The sequence below is a fragment of the Pelmatolapia mariae genome, linkage group LG14, assembly GCF_036321145.2.
Source record: "Pelmatolapia mariae isolate MD_Pm_ZW linkage group LG14, Pm_UMD_F_2, whole genome shotgun sequence".
Classification (NCBI taxonomy): domain Eukaryota; kingdom Metazoa; phylum Chordata; class Actinopteri; order Cichliformes; family Cichlidae; genus Pelmatolapia; species Pelmatolapia mariae.
Window position 1 is genome coordinate 8,302,973 of NC_086239.1, and position 19,638 is coordinate 8,322,610.

Below are 19,638 nucleotides of genomic sequence, written 5' to 3' on the forward strand. Positions count from 1 at the left end.
CACACCGAGAGACTGCATGGATGAAAGCACCAATGCCACTGGAAAATTACCCACCCAGCCGGGGACAAGTCATTTGCTACACAGTGGAGCACCACAACAAACATCAGCATATACACATGCAAAGTGAAGGGTACAAACTGGAGTTGGGTAAATAAAAAGAAGTGGGAAAAAAAGAAGAAGGGGCCATCTCAGAGGTGGAGGAGAGAGTCAACAGCTAGGATGTGTCTATATGCAAACGTGCGTGCGCGTGCCCCTCTACAGGTGTTCGGCTCTCTTGGGTGTGGGCAGCGGGGGAGAACTGTCACTATTCAAACAGATGGAAAGAGACTCAACACCACTCAGAAAGGGCACAGAATAACAGCACCGCGTGTCTCTCTCTCACTCTCACACACACATACACAAACAGCCATTTCATATGTTCTCGAGCATCAGGTGGCCAACACTCGAGTTCTTGAAAATACCACCTGGGAAATGCCACACAGCTAGATATAATCTATTTGTTTCTGGACCCACAGCAAAGCTTAAAAGGAGAGGAGTCACTGATATTTAAGTGTATGTGTGCATCAGTATGTGTGTGAGTGAGAAAAAGACAGCTGTGTATTCCAGGAACATAAAAGTGTGATTTTTTTGTTGTTGTTGTTTTTAGATGTGGAGGGAGATAAGATTAGTTGACATTTCTTCACAGTTATGAGGCAGAGATGGATTGTTTCATATCTCCAGAATGTATTCTATGACTCAGGAGAATCTGATGTGGTGATGGCTCGGGTAGATCATTTTGTGCTTTCAAGAGCAAATTTCAGGGTGATTATTAACATTGTTTTTCAGCTTATTTTTCTGACTGTTACACATGTCGAATGTAGGGAACATATCCACCAGGTGCGTTTGATATTCTTCAGGAAATGCAGTAAACACCAGCTGGTGTCTAAACGCCTGCAAAGTAGATGACAGAACTAATGCATTCATATCAGTAATTAGATCTTGTTACTGATTCACAAGGTAACGGGATAATTGCAAGAGCCGCCAGTTTTGTAGGACTGCTTTCTCACATTCTTGCATCTTGCAAACATCCTGTCTCTGAGAAAATGGCTGTAACTGTTTTTAAAAAATCCCACCTAATGGCTAGAATTACAATCCTTTGTTAAGGGGTTATGATCTACCGACAGCATAGAGCATATAATGCAAGTTGGTTGCATTATATGGTTACGTTCTACTAAAACAACTCTGCACCACTGCGCTATGGACATGGAACCCATGAGGCCCAGTAAAGAAAGGCATGTAGGCACAAGGGCACCTGTTGCGGGTTCAATTCAAGCAGTGTTGTGGCGTCCCACTCCGTGGATCAGTCTCTAGCAAGTTAATTGGATTGGAATCCGGGAAGGCCAGACACTGTTACCTCACAGTCAAGCTGTTGTAGGGTTAAATCTCCAGGTCAACTGGGACTTTTTTGCATATTCTCCCTGTCCCTTAGTGGGCTGCTTTCCACTAAGGAACAGGGAGACACTAAGGATGCAGATTTTTTCATCTCCTATGTTAAACCAGGGCTTTCAGCAGGCATATTAAACAAATATGTAGGACTGCTTTCTCACTTTCTTGCATCTTGCAAACATCCTGTCTCTGAGTGATGCTAAAAAACTAGTTCATGCATTTATTACTTCTAGACTGGAGAACTGCAATTCATTATTATCAGGCTGTCCTAAAAGCTCCCTGAAAAGCCTTCAGTTCATACAAAATGCTGCAGCGGGATTAGTGACAGGGACTTGAAACAGAAAGTATATTTCTCCCATAGTGACTTCTCTTCATTTCCCGTTAAATCCAGAATTGAATTTAAAATCCTTCTTCTCACATACAAGGTATTGAATAATCAGGCCCTATCTATTCTTAAAGACCTCATAGTACCGTATCACCCCAGTCAAACACTTCCCCCTCAGACTGCTGGCTTACTTGTGGTTCCTAGGATCTTTAAAAGTAGAATGGGAGGCAGAACCTTCTTCTGTGGAACCAACTCCCAGTTGGATTCAGGAGACAGACGCTCTCTTTAATTTTAAGATTAGGCTTAAAGATTCCATTTTGCTAAGGCATATAGCTAGTGCTGCATCAGGTGACCCTGCAATAGGCCTAGGCTGCTGGGGGATTCCCATGATGCACTGAGGGTTTCTTACTCACCCATTTCAGTCACAATGTGTTTATGCACCCCTTTGCATATCATCCATCCATCTTCTTCACGTGGGGCCAGCAGCCTAAGTAGAGAAGCCAAGACCTCCCTCTCCCCGCCCACCTCCTCTAGCTTATCCATGGCACCTGAGAGATATAATCCCTCCAGCGTGTCCTGGGTCTGCTCCGGGGCGTCCTCCTTTTGGGACATGCCTGGAACAGGAACCCAGGAGGCGCCCAGGAGGAATGCTTTCAGATGCCCGAACCACCTCAACTGGCTCCTTTCGACGTGGAGGAGCAGCGGCTCTTTCCTGAGCCCCTCCTGGATGGGAGCAAAACTCCTTACCCTATCTCTAAGGGAGAGGCCAGCCATCCTTCGGGGGAAGGGTGGCTGGCTTCGGCTCTCACTAAACTGAAAGCTTCAGCTCTCAGTTTAGTGGTTGGCTTAAACTCGGCAGCTTACACTCAGCTCTCCCTTCACCACGACGGACCAGTACAGTGTCCACATCACTGCAGTCGCAGCACCAATCCATCTGTCGATCTCTTGTTCCCTTCTCCCATCACTCATGAACAAGACCCCGAAATACTTAAACTCCTCCAGATATGACAGCACTGAGCAGCTCCTTCAGTGGCAGGCTGCAGCACTTACGGTGTGGGACGGAGAGATTTCGCAGGTCTTTCCTCCCCACTGCTGTCATACTGCACAACAAAGACTCCAACTGATCAAACACACACATCCACACATGTGCAATAACACTAAGTGCAATAAGTGCAATACTCTTTTCTGGCATCGTTGTATTTTTACTCAGTTGTATATAGCATTTGTATTCTATTTTTATCTTATTGTATATTTTATTCTATTTTATTCTACTGTATATAGTATTTTATTTTATTCTATTCTGTACAGTTGTGTACTGTATTTATTCTTATTATATTCTAATTTTTGCTACATAACTTTTGCACTGTCCACTTCCTGCTGTGACAAAACAAATTAGGTTATCTTATCTTATCTTATCTTATATAACCATTAGTACTATTAATTTCTGGCTCCCTTCCACAGCGTGTTTTGTCATGTGTAACCCCTCCATCTACTCACGGCAGATGGCCGCCCCTCCCTGAGCCTGGTTCTGCGAGAGGTTTCTTCCTGCTAAAAGGGGGTTTTCCTTCCCACTGTTGCCAAGTGCTTGATCATAGGAAGTAATCTGATTGTTGGGGGATTTACTCTATTATTGTAGGGTCTTTACCTTACAATATAAAGTGCCTTGAAGCAACTGTTGTTGCTATATAAATAAAATTGAATTGGGTTGGGTTTGTTTCATCATTATCTTTTTTATTTATCAAAGGGAATCCTTGTTTACGAAGTCCGGCAAGGAGCACCACGGATCAGAAAGACAAGGGTGCATTTCTAACGCATCATGTTGAAATCAAACACTCAAATTTGAATCAATAATTATGGACTGACTATTCACTTGCTTGTTTTGCCTTGTTGATTTAATATTGTAGTTTTGAGAATTAACCTAAAAAACAAACTCAAGAGTTTAGCTCGTTCCAACCACCTTCAACCATTAGATGTTGAACAGTCACTTATAGATGTAATATCTAGTTTTCCACCTAAGTGCAGTTTGGGATGCATTTTAATAATAAGTTTATTATTTCATATCATAACTTGGAATGTCAGCTTCACCACCTTCATAAGTAATTATTAATCGTTAGGAACAACAGAGCGAAAAATATTATATTCTGCTCCCCTTCCAAGCTACCAATAATGTATAATAAGCGTGCTGAATAAATAATAGATTTTCGCTCTGTTGATAAATAAAAGAAGAAGAACACACTGGGATCTTATTTTACTTTATGTACAAAAGAATAAAAAGGGAAATCAAGTTTAAATCTCAAAATAAGACATTTTCCAGCTCAGCATTGTCATATTGTTTTAATGTGGTCGATTGAAATATTAACGCTTCCGTGAGAAGTAATTTGTGTTCCTCCAGTGTTAAGACCACAAGTTTCACCAGCTTGTAGTCCTTGTTTAACTTACAATGTTGAAATGTATCCCCGTCCTCTGGCAGGTGTCACTGTGTTTACTTTCTCTTTGTCTTTACTCAAGAGGACAAACATGACGACAGGTTGTTAAGCACCTTCATGTTATTGGGTTTAATCACTTCCGACATTTAGATCCAACCCAGCGTTTCTGTTAAGTTACAGATTAAAGAAACCTAATGTGGAACAGACCAGCTTTAAATAAAATAAAATCTGTTTATAAAACAAGCAGTATACAAAGATTAGATATAAAAAATGTATGAGTACAGTATGATATAATTTTTATTTGCCTATAAATGCACAGCATTTATCAACTTACAGTCAGACCTGTGCTTTGCTATACTTTTTTACATGTCTACTTATGTGACAGAGTAGAAGACTAGCTGTTGACATTAACAACATCTGCTTACCAATGTATTATAAATGTGATATAAATGATTGTTTAAACATTCATACAGCTCAGAAGCGCTACATTTGTTTCCCATCGCAGGGTTGTTTTAATATTAATGACAGTGTCCTAGCAACCTGTCACCTGATGGAAAATATAAACTGAGTAACAATATTAGATAGGGATAATGCTCTCTGCAGCGTGATGTGACAGTGCTATCAGTAATGGAGACCGGCATTTAACAGTTGAATTAAAGATCAGTAGCTAACAGCAGAGCGAGGTGCGGCGCTGTGGCTTTAGTATTCAGGTAAAAGCAGCCTCTTCTCTCAGGGCGTTCACTGGCTCGATGTGGGGCCCCTCCACTCTCAGAGACAGATGTTAAGCCTGGGTTCGGCCATCCACTCTCACCATAATGAGAACTCAAGGGGGTCCGGTCCCACACACACACACTTATGCACATGCATGACCACACCAAAAAACACCTGTCTTTCCAGCACATATCAGTAATGCACACCAAAACACACACACACACACACACACACACACACACACACACACACACACAGCCAACAAAACCTGAGAGCTAAACAGTAAACAAGCAAGAGTGGTGGGTGGACTCATGATTTAATAATGTTGTGCTGGTTAGAAAAATAAGTGACCTTCGCACACATGCAGGCATCCATGTTAACATGCAGTGTATCCAAGTGACAAGATATTCAAATAGAGGGAGGAGGAGAGTTGGGGGGAAAAACAAGGGCTTGGAAAAGAGTGTGTGTGTGTGTCCTGTGAAGCATTTTTGAGTGCCCCATGAACGAATGTAGCACCTTCTTTATTACGCACCCTTCTAGCCTGCATGTAGTCAAAGGGGAAAAAGGAGTCCACTTATGTTCATGGTTTTAAATGGGTATGAAAATAAGATCTGAAGATCTGAATTCAACATACTGCATGTTTGTGAATGCTGCCATGTTCCTGTGTGTTATTATGGAACCCGATTGTAATTTAAAAAAAAAAAAAAAAACATATTTAAAATTCATTCCAGGTTGCAGCCAGTCCTGCAAGCAGCTTGATACATCCTGGACAGGTTTCTAGTTAACTCAGAGTAACAGATAACCAGTCACACTCACATCCACACCTACAGCCAATTTGGAATCTCCAGTTAATCTAACAAGCACAGGCAGAGTGAGAACATGCAAACCCTCAAGAGGAAGAACCCAGTTCAAACCCAGGACACGAATGTTTGAATTATAGGTTAATGAATACTGTTTTATGAGGGGGATTCATTTTTTTTAGATAATAATTTAAGGGAAAACCTTAAAAACAGTCTCTTCCAGAACTGCAATGTCTACATTAATGGGGTCACTAATCATTTTGATCAACTGTTTGGTCTTGAACTTATGCAATTCAGGTGGGACTTAAATAGGTGCCACCAAGAAGATGCGGGATATGCCCGGGAGGGGTTGCCAGTCTATCACAATGCTAACAGATACAAAAAACAATTAATGCTCACATTCACTCCTATGGCCAATTTAGAATTTACTCTGACACTTTCTTCTTTTTTCCTTTAATTTGTCAGAAAATTGGCAAATGTGATGTGATTGCAAAGTTATTCTTTCTTTCTTTTCTTTTTTGTGATGACTTTATATCTCAATGGCCCCAAGCATGTGTTTTTTCTGCATAATTTTGGTTTTTATATTGTACTACAAGTATGCCAAATACGTCAATACCGTCACAGCTGAAATATGCCACTTTATCAGTGGGGCTCTAATATTATTGCTTTGCTTCTTTTTCTCAGTCTCCCCTGGGTATGTTTAGCCTTGATAAAGCACAGTCTAATCAAGTCAACAAAAACTAGAACAAAAGTCGGATTAAAATTTGAGCTTCTAACTGTCCTTAACCCAATGCCCTTCCAAAAGTGCGATCTCAGTGGGGTCCTCGGTAAACGAGGCAGGAACTGAATGTGAAAGAGAGAGGGGATAGACGAATCCTGAGGGAAGGAGAGAACAGTGTGATAAGACCTGGCTAAGCCTCGCCGCCGGTAATTACCACCACGCTAATGCTACACCAGGAAAAAACCCAGCGGGAGCATGGAAACTGATGAAGACTATAGATTAAAAAACAAAAAAGAAAGAAAGAAAGACATAAAACAAAAAGAGGAGATGTCGAATGTCTGATATTAGTGACTCAGAGATCAGACAAAGACAGACAAGGAAGAGGCACACGTGAGGGTAAGATGGAGGCAGATAGAACAGAAGAGGAACAAGGCGGAGTGAGAGAAAGCAAAGCGATGGGAGGAGGTGGTACACATTGACCCAGATCCTCCTCCTGGTAACCAGGAGGGGAGCTGCTACAGCCTGGCTGCTGTCTGCAAGTGGGGGCTGGAGCACAGGATGAGGAGATACAGGACACAGATATGAGCCAAAACAGCCGCCACGGCCTGACAGCTGGTCTAAATCACAATAAACATGTGAGGATGTGGAGCTTCAAATTGTGTGATTTTTTGGTGCGTGTTGGGCTCCTATAAGAGCTGACAGGTACGCTCAGTGCTGCGCTCGCTCTCCCCTTTTCCTCCTATTTTCTTTTTTTTTTCCTAGGGAGGGAGACAGGAGCACCTTGGTGATGAGGCCCCGAGCGTCCCGTTAAAAAATGAAACAACCCAACAGAGTTCACGTCCCTCAGGATTTGACCTAGACGCAGGTAAACACACACACACACATTTGACCATGCAATTACTGAGGTTGTGCAACAGCCAGAGGGAATGCACCTCAACAGAGGGAAGAGAAGGCGCTCAAAGTGTGTGTCTGTATATGTGTGCATGGACGTGTGCATCAGTGGCCCAGTTACAGCAGAGGGATAAAATCACTGCATCCGTGACAGGCCTTCTACATAATTCTTGCCCCACCTGTTCAAACGCTCCACCTGTGCAAGTTGTGTGTGCGCGTGTGTGTTCCTGCGCAATCATGTGAGTAAACACAGTTGCTACAGATTTCTTGGAAAGAGGGATTTTAGCGTGCATGGACAACTTTGAAGTTTCGAGCCGAGGCCTTTCATATATTTTAACACGTGCAGATACACACACCTCCCCACAAACTCATCACAAAGATGTGGGATTTCATAGATCATTGTGCCTAGATTTCTATAGCAGGTTGAAAATATGTCTGGCAGACTGTGTGTGAGAATCACTGGCAACAAATCAGTGCACTTCAGACTGTTGGAACTCTATTTTTAGATGCTTTATGGTTATTGGCTCTGTGGTCCCCGATACTGGAGAAAGTCGTGGACCCTCGCGAATAATAACTCATTGCCTAGACACGCATCATCGTCATGCCGCATCTCCCTATGTAACAGCTACGTGTTTAAAAAAACAAAAAACAAAAAGCATTGCTTAGCATTAACATTTAGATGCTGCACATTTCCTGGCCATTTTCACCCGTCCATCTGTCACTCATCAATCACCGCTCAGCCTTATCCTCACTGTGACAGACTGTCAGGTCCCCGGTGTGTTCTCACATTCCTCTATCCCTCCAATCTTTCTGCATGCCGGTGTATGCAAATGAGCTAATGGAGACACGCACACACACAAAAAAATCTTCCGGCAAGTCTGCTTTCAGCACAATGGATGGCTCCGTTAATGCAGTTTCTCTCTGAGTGTCATTGGCTCATTTCAGCACCAAGGACAGCGCCAGGCACTCGCTCCACGTCTGCTTGTTTATAACTCGTCTGCTATCGTGCAGTTCTCTGGGAGGGTGGGATATTTCTAAAAGGAAAATGAAAACAACACTTTCTCCCATCCAAACAACAGCACCGAGGCTGCTCTCGAAGCGTTTATACTGATCTGTGATGCATCAGCCCGTATTAAATATACATAGGCTTGATAATAGCAAGACTAGATGTTTGGCATCCAGCTCTTTGTGTGTTAGAAATGCATAATGACTCCTATTTCAGCAAATAATAATAATTAAAAAAAAAGGTGACAACGCTTTGATAATGCCAGAACAGGGATAATGTAGGGAAACAGGTTTAGGCTAGGCAGACCTCATATCCAGTCACTACCAATCATAACCGCTGCAGAAGGGTGACAGACTCTGGAGCATCTGCTGGCAGACTGGATTAACACCAGGGGCACTGGCACTTTAACTTATAAGAAGCAGCACTAAATAACATGTGTTTTATCAGGCACGGCATATCTGTAGACCCCCTGCAGATGTAAGGTTTAACTGCCAAAAAGGCCCCGAGCCTCAGGAGTCCGTGCATCCACAAGTATAAAGACAAAGAAAAGCTGTTTTATTTATGCACTGCCGCAGGAAAGCAGTTGTGAGGGTCTATGTGTTTGCATGTGTGTGTGTGTGTGTGTGTGTGTGTGTGTGTGTGTGTGTGTGTGTGTGTGTGTGTGTGTACATGAATTTTTTGGGTTGTATACGTATAAACCAGGCCAGCGTCTGCTCAGGCCTGTAAGTGGCTAGCATATGGGATGACAACTGTTGCCTTCATGGGGGAAATGGACAGATTAATTGAAATTGAGCACAGATAGAAGAACAGGCAGCAACTGATGATCACTTAACACAATCATCAAGGAAAAATCACACAGGGACTTCCTTGCACGCTACCCCGCTTATGCACTGCATGCTTGTGTTTGTGCGGGGCGCTTTGAGGGATTGTGGACTAACGGAGAAAACAACAATTACTGCTTAATTAATATGTGTGTACCGGCAGCCCCAGCCCAATACCAGTGGAAGATCATCAACCTCAGCAAACCAAGAGCAAGTACTGATGGCTTCTAATGAGGATTGTGTGTGGTGCGTGTCTGTGTAGACTGACAATGAGGAGCATGTGTTGCTGCTTGCCCTGCTGAAAGAATCAGCTAACACTCATGCAGGGCTGACCTGAATATGGAGCCCTCTTAGCAGTGAAACTCAAATAACCTTCCTCCCGCTCCTACAACACATCTGTGTGTTGAAGCAAGCACCAGATCAGCACCAACCAGACCTTTTTCTGTCTTATTTAACAGTTTAATAAAGGAGCCCTTCATTCTTAAAGTAAAAGTTCAAAATTTGGGAACTATGCTTCACTCAAAGCGTTTATAGTGATCGTGTTATATAATTTTTCTTCAGCACAAAAGACGCAGTAAAAAATGTTTGATTTATTAGAGCTTCTGTTTGGGGAGAATCAATAAGATCTTAGAGTCTCTGGTAACTAACTGGTCAAGGCCAAAAAAATGTTCACAGTAGTTCTCAAAATATTAAATATTTAGCCTAACTTTACATTTAATAGAGCAGGCCAACATGTTCTAACAGCACTCTGAGCATGAACAACACATACTTTCCTTCCTCTTGACCAGTATGTACTGCGAGAGGCTTTTCTGTTATTGTATTTGTCTGCATTCTTAAGACTTCAGTGGGTTAAGTAATTAACTTGTCTCTGTATGAAGATATACTAAGCTTAAAAGTGGTGAGTCGTATGCAACTGTACAATCCTGTGCAACATATAGTCATGGAAAACTAGTATGTACGGTCAATGTATAATAATATGCAGCAAAGCAACAGTGTGGCAGTCTCCATTTGCATGTCCAAGAAGTTTACCAGGTGACCTAGCCACTTTGCTTAGCTTTTGACCAGCAATTTTTACATGGTACGCACACTGATCATTGAAAAACATGCATTATCCCCACCTGTTTGTTCTTTTAGAGGACTTCCTTTCATTCAGCTTCATTTAGAATCTTCTTTACTGTCATTTTGTTGCTCATAAAGTAACCCTTGAAGCTATCAAGCTGCTACCAAGCAAATTCAGGGCCACTGTTGTATACCAATACCAATTCCGAAACTGTTACTTTTAACCTACAAAGGCAGTTTATTTAAGGGTAAACCTGGAATGTAAATGTTTCTGTCTACTAATACCAGCATTAGTCACAATATTTTGATCAACCCTCCCATCTTCACCTGAAGCTGTTTTTGTCATTGGTTTCTGTCACATTCCAGGCCTGCTTATAGAACAAAATGACTGGGCTTGCGTCAGATGTTAGTGAGGGTGATTTCTGCCTATGCAGCTGTCCTTGGAAAAACCCAGCAACTATTCTAATGGTTGTCAAACTGCATCTTTACTGGTATATACTGAGGTGTCAGAACTCATCATTAAGGACACAGGCGAGGTCGTCAAATGTCGTCTTTATGGGGAAAAGAGTTAAAAGAAAAATGAGCATGTCACCGTCTGTTGGACTGATGGTGGCTGGTTGGAAAATTTACATACATCACCTCAAGGTAGCCTACAGCACCATGCAAATACAGATAGGAAATTAATGTTTTGGATATATACGTAAGATGGGTGATGTGTATCACAGAGTAAAAGCCAGAAATAAGTGTAGAGACTTATCTCTAAGCTCCTCAGAGGCTCTTGCTATTTTTCCGCGTCATTTCTTGAAGTCCGCTCTCCACTCAGAGTGCTCCACTTGTCAAGTGTGAAGATTTATGAGTCACAAAGACAAAGATCTGCAACTTTCTCTGACCCTTTCCTCTCACTCATCCTATAATTCTCTCTGCCTTCTCCCTCTGATCATTTCCTCCGAGGTCAGCCAGACCCAGCTGGTGGAGAGGGACAGGTCGGGCACTATCTGTCTGTGTAACCCTTTGCTACTCATCAGTGCGTGCATGTGTGTGTGTGTGTCTCAGGATGTGTCATCATTCCTCTCTGAAAAATAGAAGAGAGTCCACTGGTGAGATTGGGCTAGAGGTAAGTGATTGGAAAACAGGACCAAATAGATGAAAGGAGGGCTGAAGGTGGCAGAAGGACCTCCTTGAATATATTGTAGAGCTCTTGAGCGTAAGTGTGTGTGTGTGTTCCTGTCTAGCTATCTTTGTGAGGACCAAAATCTGCATTCTACTATACTTGTGAGAACCAACAGTCACTTGTGAGGACACACACACCGGTGCTCACAAGTTTGAAGGCCTTTTTGAGGCTCAAAATGTGGTTTTAGTGTCAGGGTTACAATTAGGTTATGGTTAGGTTTAGGGTAAGGGTTAGGGTTAGGCATTCATTTTTAATGGTTAGGGTAAGGGGCTAGGGAAACCATTACGTCAATGAAGGTCCTCACTAAGATAGCTGAACGGGCTTGTGTGTGTGTGTGTGTGTGTGTGTGTGTGTGTGTGTGTGTGTGTGTGTGTGTGTGTGTGTGTGTGTGTGTGACTAAGAGACTATTTTATGCACTGTAGTCCATGAGAGCAAAAACAACAGGGGAGCTTGGTGAGGGTCTGGCTAGACACTTAGAATAACTTAAACTTCATAATCCAAAAGAAGTGGGGATTAAGTGTAGCAGTAAGGAGAGATATACACGCACACATTCAGACATGCAGCTGTGTGTCATAAGTACTTTAAAGTCAATGTGAGTTGAAAGTCACCATCTGGTAGACATCAAGACACACAAAATTCTACTAATAAATCAGTTAAAAGACCGCAGCCTGATTCAGTTTCTGTTATTGTTGAAAACAAAGCTCACACATTTAAAACTCACTGATACTTGACATTGTTAAATTAACAGCAATGGAGAGAGCAAGGCTCCAGAATTGCACTTAAGCTCTATAGCTTTAAAGGCGCTTGAAGTGAGAATAGGATCGTATCAAAATGTTAGACCTCTTCATGTGACTCCACTGTTTTCTACTCTTCTAGGTGACAAAAAAAGCCATCAAAGCGAAACACAACTGAACAGCAGTACTTCACTTGCAAGTGTTATTAAACTGTTATTCTTTTTTTAAGTTACAAGTTTTCTTAATGCAATGTGTTTTCTTCATTCTTTTTCCTTTTATTTTATGAGAATACGGGTCCTGCTTTACAGTGACTGACAGTTGTAGGAGTTGTACTGTTATGGAAATATTATGTATTTAAATCAAGCATTTACAAACCAGTGCCTGGGATTCATTAAAAGCATTTGTTGTGTCTCAAGTGGATTTTTTTTTTCAAAGTAGTAGCAGCTAAGTGATAACGGTGTAATAGAGCATGTCCATAATTTATATTAAATGTAATTAATTGGCATTTTTATACCAAAGGTTATACCTGTAATGTAGGTGTGTTGGACTACAACAGTGTTTTCCATTATTGTTTTTTTTTTTTAAATAAATGACATAATTCGTTAAAAAGCTAAGACAGTCAATGCCTAAAGATAACATCAGCTTTCTAGCCAGTGTCTAGAAAGACAATATGAAAGCCCATTTAGAAGCAAGAAGATTCAATTTTGTCCCCATATGACCACAGTCACCATTGTTCAGCAAAGGTAGAGTTGCTTAAATGTTCCTTTAAATGGTCCCTATGTTAACAGACATAAAAAGTCCCTAAAGTGCCTAGCAAGGCACATGCAGGAGTCACAGGGTGAAAGGTGGGGAGCACCCAGGACAGGTCACCAGCCTATCACAGGACAAATATACAGAGACAGACAACTTTTCAAGCTCACTTATAGCTACAGACAATTTAGAATTGTCAGTTAATCTAACTAATGCATGTCTTTGGACTGTGGGAGGAATCCACAGTACCCAGATTAAACCCACATAAGCATGCAGAGAACATGCAAGTGCCACTTACAAAGGCTAGGGCCAGCAGGTGGAGTCAAACCTAGAAACCTCTTGCTCTGAGGCAAAAGTGCTAATCAGCACACCATCACTCTACCATTTCAAAATCAGTGTTGATAAAGAAATAAAAAGAATTACCTTAAATTTTTGTTTAACAAAGTAATTCAAAGTAATGCAACACATCAGTGTGACTAAATGCAGCAAACACATCAACAGTTTATTAAAGTGGAAGATGGGGGAAATGTTTTTACTTGTCTTCTTCATGCACTTGTGAGCAACACTAGCCTGAGGTGAGGTCATGAAGAAGACAGGGTGAAAAGGCATTGGGCTGGAGCTTTTAAAGAGTAGAGATATGCAGATCTTTGGATGAAAGGACAAGAATATAGTGGAATATGTCACTTTGTAGTTAAATTTCTTTTATTTTTTTCTTATATTTTCACTTGGTAATGAGTACTGGAACAGATTACTTTATCTTCTAAGAGAAAAGGTAAACCAATGCATTCCAAGTGGTGTGTAATGCATCATAACAGGCCATCTGCTGATGAAGATCACATGAAATGGTGAAAAGCTTCAAAGAAGTGTTTGCACAACTTTTGTGAAGGTCTATAGGAAAAAAAAATCTAAATATGGTAATAATTTATTTCTGCATTCCTCTTTCTGCTTCTTGAATCCATCCATCCTTTCTTTTTCTTTCCCTTTCAAGTTGATTTCTTTGCTCCTTCCAAATGCATCTCAAAAAAGACACTGCAGCATCTAACTTAATTCTGCAAAATCTACTCTGGCCTCGTCTCTGATCAAATCCTCTCTGTGTGCCTTCCTCTGTGTGTGTGTGTGTGTGTGTGTGTGTGTGTGTGTGTGTGTGTGTGTGTGTGTGTGTGTGTGTGTGTGTCTCACTCTCTGTCTGTCTGTAGGGCAAATCAATAGGCCCTGGCTGCCTATTTGCTGCCAAGTATGGTCAGCTGTGACCACTCAAAACAACCAAAAGGAAAGAAGGAAGGAAAGAAGAGAGAGAGATGAGACACCTACTCACTGTATGTTTTACCCAGTTCAGTCAGCCACTGAACTACATACTCACATAGACCATGACTCCCAAAAAGCCCCTCCCACCTTCGGTTCCACGTCTCAAAAAACAATGGAGCAAAAGCAGAAGAGGCTGAACAAAAAGATACTGTATATAGCGTAAAGATGTAGGAGAATATAAGTGTAAAGGCCACTGTGGAATACCCCGGACAAGCAGAATACGCTAAGATCTGATAACAGAGACCAAGTTTCCTTTCATTTGTGGCTTTATATGAACGTTTGAAAGGAAGCAACAAATAGCCACTCGACACTACCCCATATTCATGCCATCCTTAGCACTGAGGCAGAGAACAAAGGCTTGATTTCTCATTAGCAATAAAAACAGCATCTGTTCGCTAATGAGCAAAGTTCAATATGCTGTAAGGAACTGTGTTATTCCGTAGTCACAAGACTCCCTGCGAATCTAGCCACGGCACTCATGGGATCACAGAAAGCCTCTCGACCTTCTCCTTAAACTTATCCACTCCGACTCTGTCTTTTGTCTCTGATGCTTGTGGAACTGTGCCGGGATCAGCGGCCTGGCATTCTTCCATCACTGCAGCCGCTTAAGCTCTCCTACTTCTCAAATGGCACAGAGCTCTGAGAAAAGAAAAAAAAAATAGGAAAAGAAAGAAAGCGTTCGTGGAAAAGAGAAAAAAAAATCTGTGAAGTTCCTCCGTGTCACTGAGGCTTGCCTCCCCGTGGCCGTGGCAAACTGGACAGGATTTGTGCCGCACACTGTGTCACAGCCTCGTTGGAGGATTTATAGAGTGCTCCCTATAATGCACTTCCTCTCCTCCACAGAGGTGGACATAAATCTGCCTCTATTTTTTTGACACCCCCCTTTTTTATTTGCTAATGGGATCCTCAAATGCCTATCCTCTTGGCTTGTCTTTATCCCCTCTACACACACACATAAAAGCACTAGCTCACACACACACAGTTGCACATGCAGACGCTCTATAAGGAATGGCATAAATTATAATACCTGCATTGATTAATCCTGCAACTTTTCTAGCAGATGTCCGAGCAGCCAGCTGGTTAGCATGGAGCCTCTTGCAGTGGCCGAATATTACACTCTTAGCTGCTTACATGCTCACTGATGGGGGGGGGGGGGGGGGGGGGGGGGGGGGGGGGGGGGTGAGAGACCTACAGTGTGTTTATCTGGATATAATAAAGCAGCAAAAAGGTTCCCCCAACAAAGAGTCACACAGTGGGCAGCTGAATTAAAATACAGTGTGCTGGTAATGAGCTATCTAAATTCAGAGTTCATATTGCTTGGAATTACACAAAAGCAAGGCTCCGGGCAGCACTGGCAAAAAACTGTATAGCTCTTTCTGCCTCGCTGCCAGGAGATTCTCCCTGTTGAGCTGGGACACGGTCGGTCCTGGGGAAATCGATTGAGCCGCAGCGTGTATCTAGCAAACGCAATAATTCCTTTGTAAACGACATCACCTCCTTGCCTATTTTTGCATACTTGGCAGCTGTCAACATGTTGGCTTCAATCCATCACTCTCGCTCCGAGCGCATGCACAGGTGAACCACACACACACACACATATGCAAGGGGGATGTTAACACTTCAAGCTCTGATTACTGACAACTAAGTAAGAAACACACGCTTGCATGCCGAGTCTGACTGGATGACTCGAGGGTGACGGTGATTAAAGGAAGTCGCCTTCCTGGCTAAACACAAAATGACAGGAGCGGCGGCGCTTCAAAGTTATCTGGGAAACAAGTTTGTATACTGGCCCTGCAGAGGCAGATCCCTCTCCGGCGCCTGACATGGATGCACTCTTTCAGTTGTTATCTCAAAAGCTGAAAGTGAGAACCAGACTTGGAGTTAAGGAAAAAAAGAAAATGGGGAATGGTGCTTCTTATTGTGTCTGCTTCCCAGAAGCTGTGACAGGAAGCAGGAAAGGGTGGTAAAGGTTAGGCAATGTACAGAGCAACAGATAGCAGCAGATAGGCAGATACTGGATACAATAGCCTCTTATTTTCTCCTGGATTTAACTGCACTATACAGTGTCCCAGGGGAATCAATTAGAACCATAGTGTGCTTGGTTTTTCCACCCCCATTGACTTGGCAGTAATTTGTTTACTTCACAGCCAAGCTCTGGATAACAAAAAACACACATACACACAATAAATCCTTCCTTACAAAGCAACCTTACCCTTTCTTTCTGGCCATATTACATCTATGAACTAATCCAGTTAATACCCTAATAGGTAACATGTATTTGCAAAGCAGATTCTTAAGGACAGCACATGATAGACAGCCCCACTGTTGCTTGCGTGCAACTGAAAAGTGCATTAAAGGCAAAACTTTGACCTCTTGGCCAGGTCGCAGCCCACAGCAGGTCTATTAGCATATGTTTTCCTTCCACACACACACACACACACGCAGAAAAGATTGCAGCTGTAGGCAGCCAGCCGACCAGCAGCAGGGAGGATCTTCCCCGTGTCAGAAGGCGAGCAGGATGAACAGCTTATCACAGTTCTGGTGCCGCGTGGCTGCCAGATGAAACTGACAGGTGTCACCTTGTTATTTTGCTGTGCAAAAGCCCGCCCAGGTCTACAGGGAGTTGATTAGCACGAACCTGTTGCCGCATTTACCTGCTTACCTACGGCACATGCCAGTCTCACAAGAGGACCGAGCGGCCCCGCTGCAGTGGGGATGCTGGGAGACCTAAAATTAGCTCAGCAGCGAAGCAAAACTGCCAACAGTATGGCACAGATTTATGACATCTGGACGTCATTATCGTATATCAGGTGGCTTGGGGGATTTTTTGTGGCGCGTGTTTTGCAATTTGAAATGAGCCAAAAGTAAGTGCCAGTACTTAGAGGCAGTTTGTGGACTGACACAGGTACACACACAAAAGCACATGACTTTTAAAGGAGACTCATAAAAGTTTGATTGGATCTTGAAAGCTTTGACTGCTTTTGCAGAATTTGCCATATATAGCTGCTTACATAGGTACATATCTTTGCAACACTAAGGTGGGGGCTGCCACGTTACATACATGTGCATGGCATGTGTATCCTCAGGCAAAGACATTGCCTTATTCCTTTTCCAAGATCCTGGACTTCAGAAGTGAGTCATGCAGATTCTCTCAAACAATAAGCTCATGACAGGTCACACACACACTAACCCCCCCTGCTTTAACTATATTCTGTCATGTATTTTCTTACATGCATGCAAATATATATACACGCAGTCTTGGATGATTTTTTTTTGTTTGTTTGTTTAATTAAAACTTCTGCTTCGCTTTTCCCCTGCCTATTCCTCCGCCTATCAGTCACAAACAGCAGAAAACAGGAAAGCCTGTAACCTCAAATAGTGCACGAGGATGCTTCATCTACACTCAACATGCCACAAATATAAAGAAACAAATGTGAAGAGGGTGAGCTATCATAACAAAAGTCGTAATCAATTTTCTAGCGATGCCACCTGAGATTATCCCACCCTATAATATAGGCCATAACAAGGTCACTGTACGCTCTTTATTGAGTAACACAGAGCGACTGTAGTGATGCCACAGAAGATAAAAACGAATTCTTCCGAGTGCCATCGGGGGCTGCACAGTCGTACAGTTATTATCAAGTGCTAAGTATCCACAAGTCCACGCAGAAACACCAGCGGAAAATTACAGCCCTGTCTTGGAGTGAGGAACAAAACGCGCACACAGTGCAATCAGCAGAAACATCAATTAGTTCGCTGTATCAGATGGTCATCTCTCTGCATCCACGCACAGCAGTTCTAACCACAGCCACCCAGTATAATAATAATAAAGCACACTGGCAGACGGGCACCACGCAGAACACGCTGCCCTTCACCTACCGTACCTTTGGTGTGAGCGGCGCTCAACCCCAAAACCAGAGCAGCCAGCACGCCGGCTATTCTCAGCATCTTCTCGTTGGAGATTCAGGAGAGGGACTAAGGCGACCTCCTTCCTCCTCTTCTCTCCTCTTTCTGCCTTTTTTATTTTCCTCCTCCTCCTCTCTCTCTCTCTCTCTCTCTCTCTCTCTCTCTCTCCTTTCCGCCCTCTCTCTCTCCGCGGGGTCTCTCCTCTCTCTCTGTTGAGGCAGTGTGGAAACAGTTCACTGATATGTGGGACAAGCCGGGGGAGCGTGGAAGTAGAAGGACAGCGGATACCCGCAACGCACCTCGCCGCTCGGCACCGCGCGCGTCGCACCGCAGGCTACTCGGACTGTGGAGACGGGACCAGAGAGCGGCGGACCCCCGGGACCACACCGAGCTACGTCATGAAGAGGAGAGAGATGGACCGGGCGCTTTCCCTTTTCTTTCTTTTCTTTTTCTTTTTTTTCTGTCGCTCTCCCTGTCTCCCTCTCACTCTCTCATCCTCCGCCCTCCTCGCTCTCCTCCTCCTCCCTTTCCCTATCTGTAGAGCATCCCAGCCCACTCCAACAGCAGCGTGCAGTGATCCTTAATGTTACAAAAAACGAGAGGGTGAGGGAGTTTGAAAAGAAGCTATTTGAATGGATTCCGTGTACAACACTGTTGGGTTGTCGGCGAGTATTTCTATAATAAAACAATAAAGCCGAAACAATTGAACTACAAGCGCTAAAGGCTCATTACAACACCATCAGAGTTAAACGGTACAATGCCATTAGAAAGCAGTGCATATAACAATGCTGTAATTGCGATGAAGGGAAAAGGGCCATACAATTAAGGCACGGTAAATTCAAACGGAATATCCAGGAAGTGATTTTAATACTGCAGCATTTTTTTGTTTTTTTTGTTGCCACTCATTAAAGTGTTGTTGCTCTAAAGCAGTCCTAATTTACTGTGCAGGCTGGTGTGTCCGCAAGTCTGATCTATGGTTTTGAATAATCTACAATTTAACTGACATGGACATTTGTGGATTTACAGACTCCAGTTGTTTTAAGCCTGAAACACAGACACTCGAATGTAAGTTGTAAAAATGTTACTGCTTTGTTTTTTGGGTTTGTTTGGTTTTTTTTAGAAAGCTTGTAAAGTATTTAAAAAGACGTTAATGAGTTTTTCGTTTGGTTTTTTTGGGGGGGCTGGATGTCATATTTAGCCCAGAGGTTGGCTGTGAACCTATGAGCAGAGAGCTAGCAAGGTTTGTTAGCAAGCTGCACAGACACTTCTCTGTCTGTAGTGAGGCAGAAACTTCTAGGACAAGTTTCGCATCACAACAGGACAGATATATAATTTGAGAGTATATTTATTAATATTCCAAAAGGTGCCAATGCCACAACCATGGCTAAGAGGTCCTTTTGAGTGTCTTCTATTACCCGAGGTGAGGCCTAGCTGACAGAGATGAGCTTTAGCTGCCCAAATGAGCAAACAGGCCTTTACATTTAAGCCTTAGGAGCAGAAGTGTCTAACATAAGGCCCAGGGGTAAGAATCAGCCCACTAAACGCTCTAATCCGGCCCACTGGACACCTTTGGAAAATGTAAAGAGC

The 19,638-nt window shown here is 42.9% G+C and overlaps 1 protein-coding gene across 1 annotated transcript in view; it reads right to left on the minus strand.

Annotated features, from left to right (window-relative positions):
- LOC134641025 (calsyntenin-2-like) overlaps positions 1–18,515 on the minus strand; it is a 307,592-nt gene extending 289,077 nt beyond the window's left edge. The window contains exon 1 of the mRNA XM_063493204.1: positions 18,030–18,515. Coding sequence (XP_063349274.1) covers positions 18,030–18,093 — 64 coding nt within the window. The 5' untranslated portion in view covers positions 18,094–18,515. The remainder of the gene's footprint in view (positions 1–18,029) is intronic.
- Between the last annotated feature and the right edge of the window lie 1,123 nt (positions 18,516–19,638).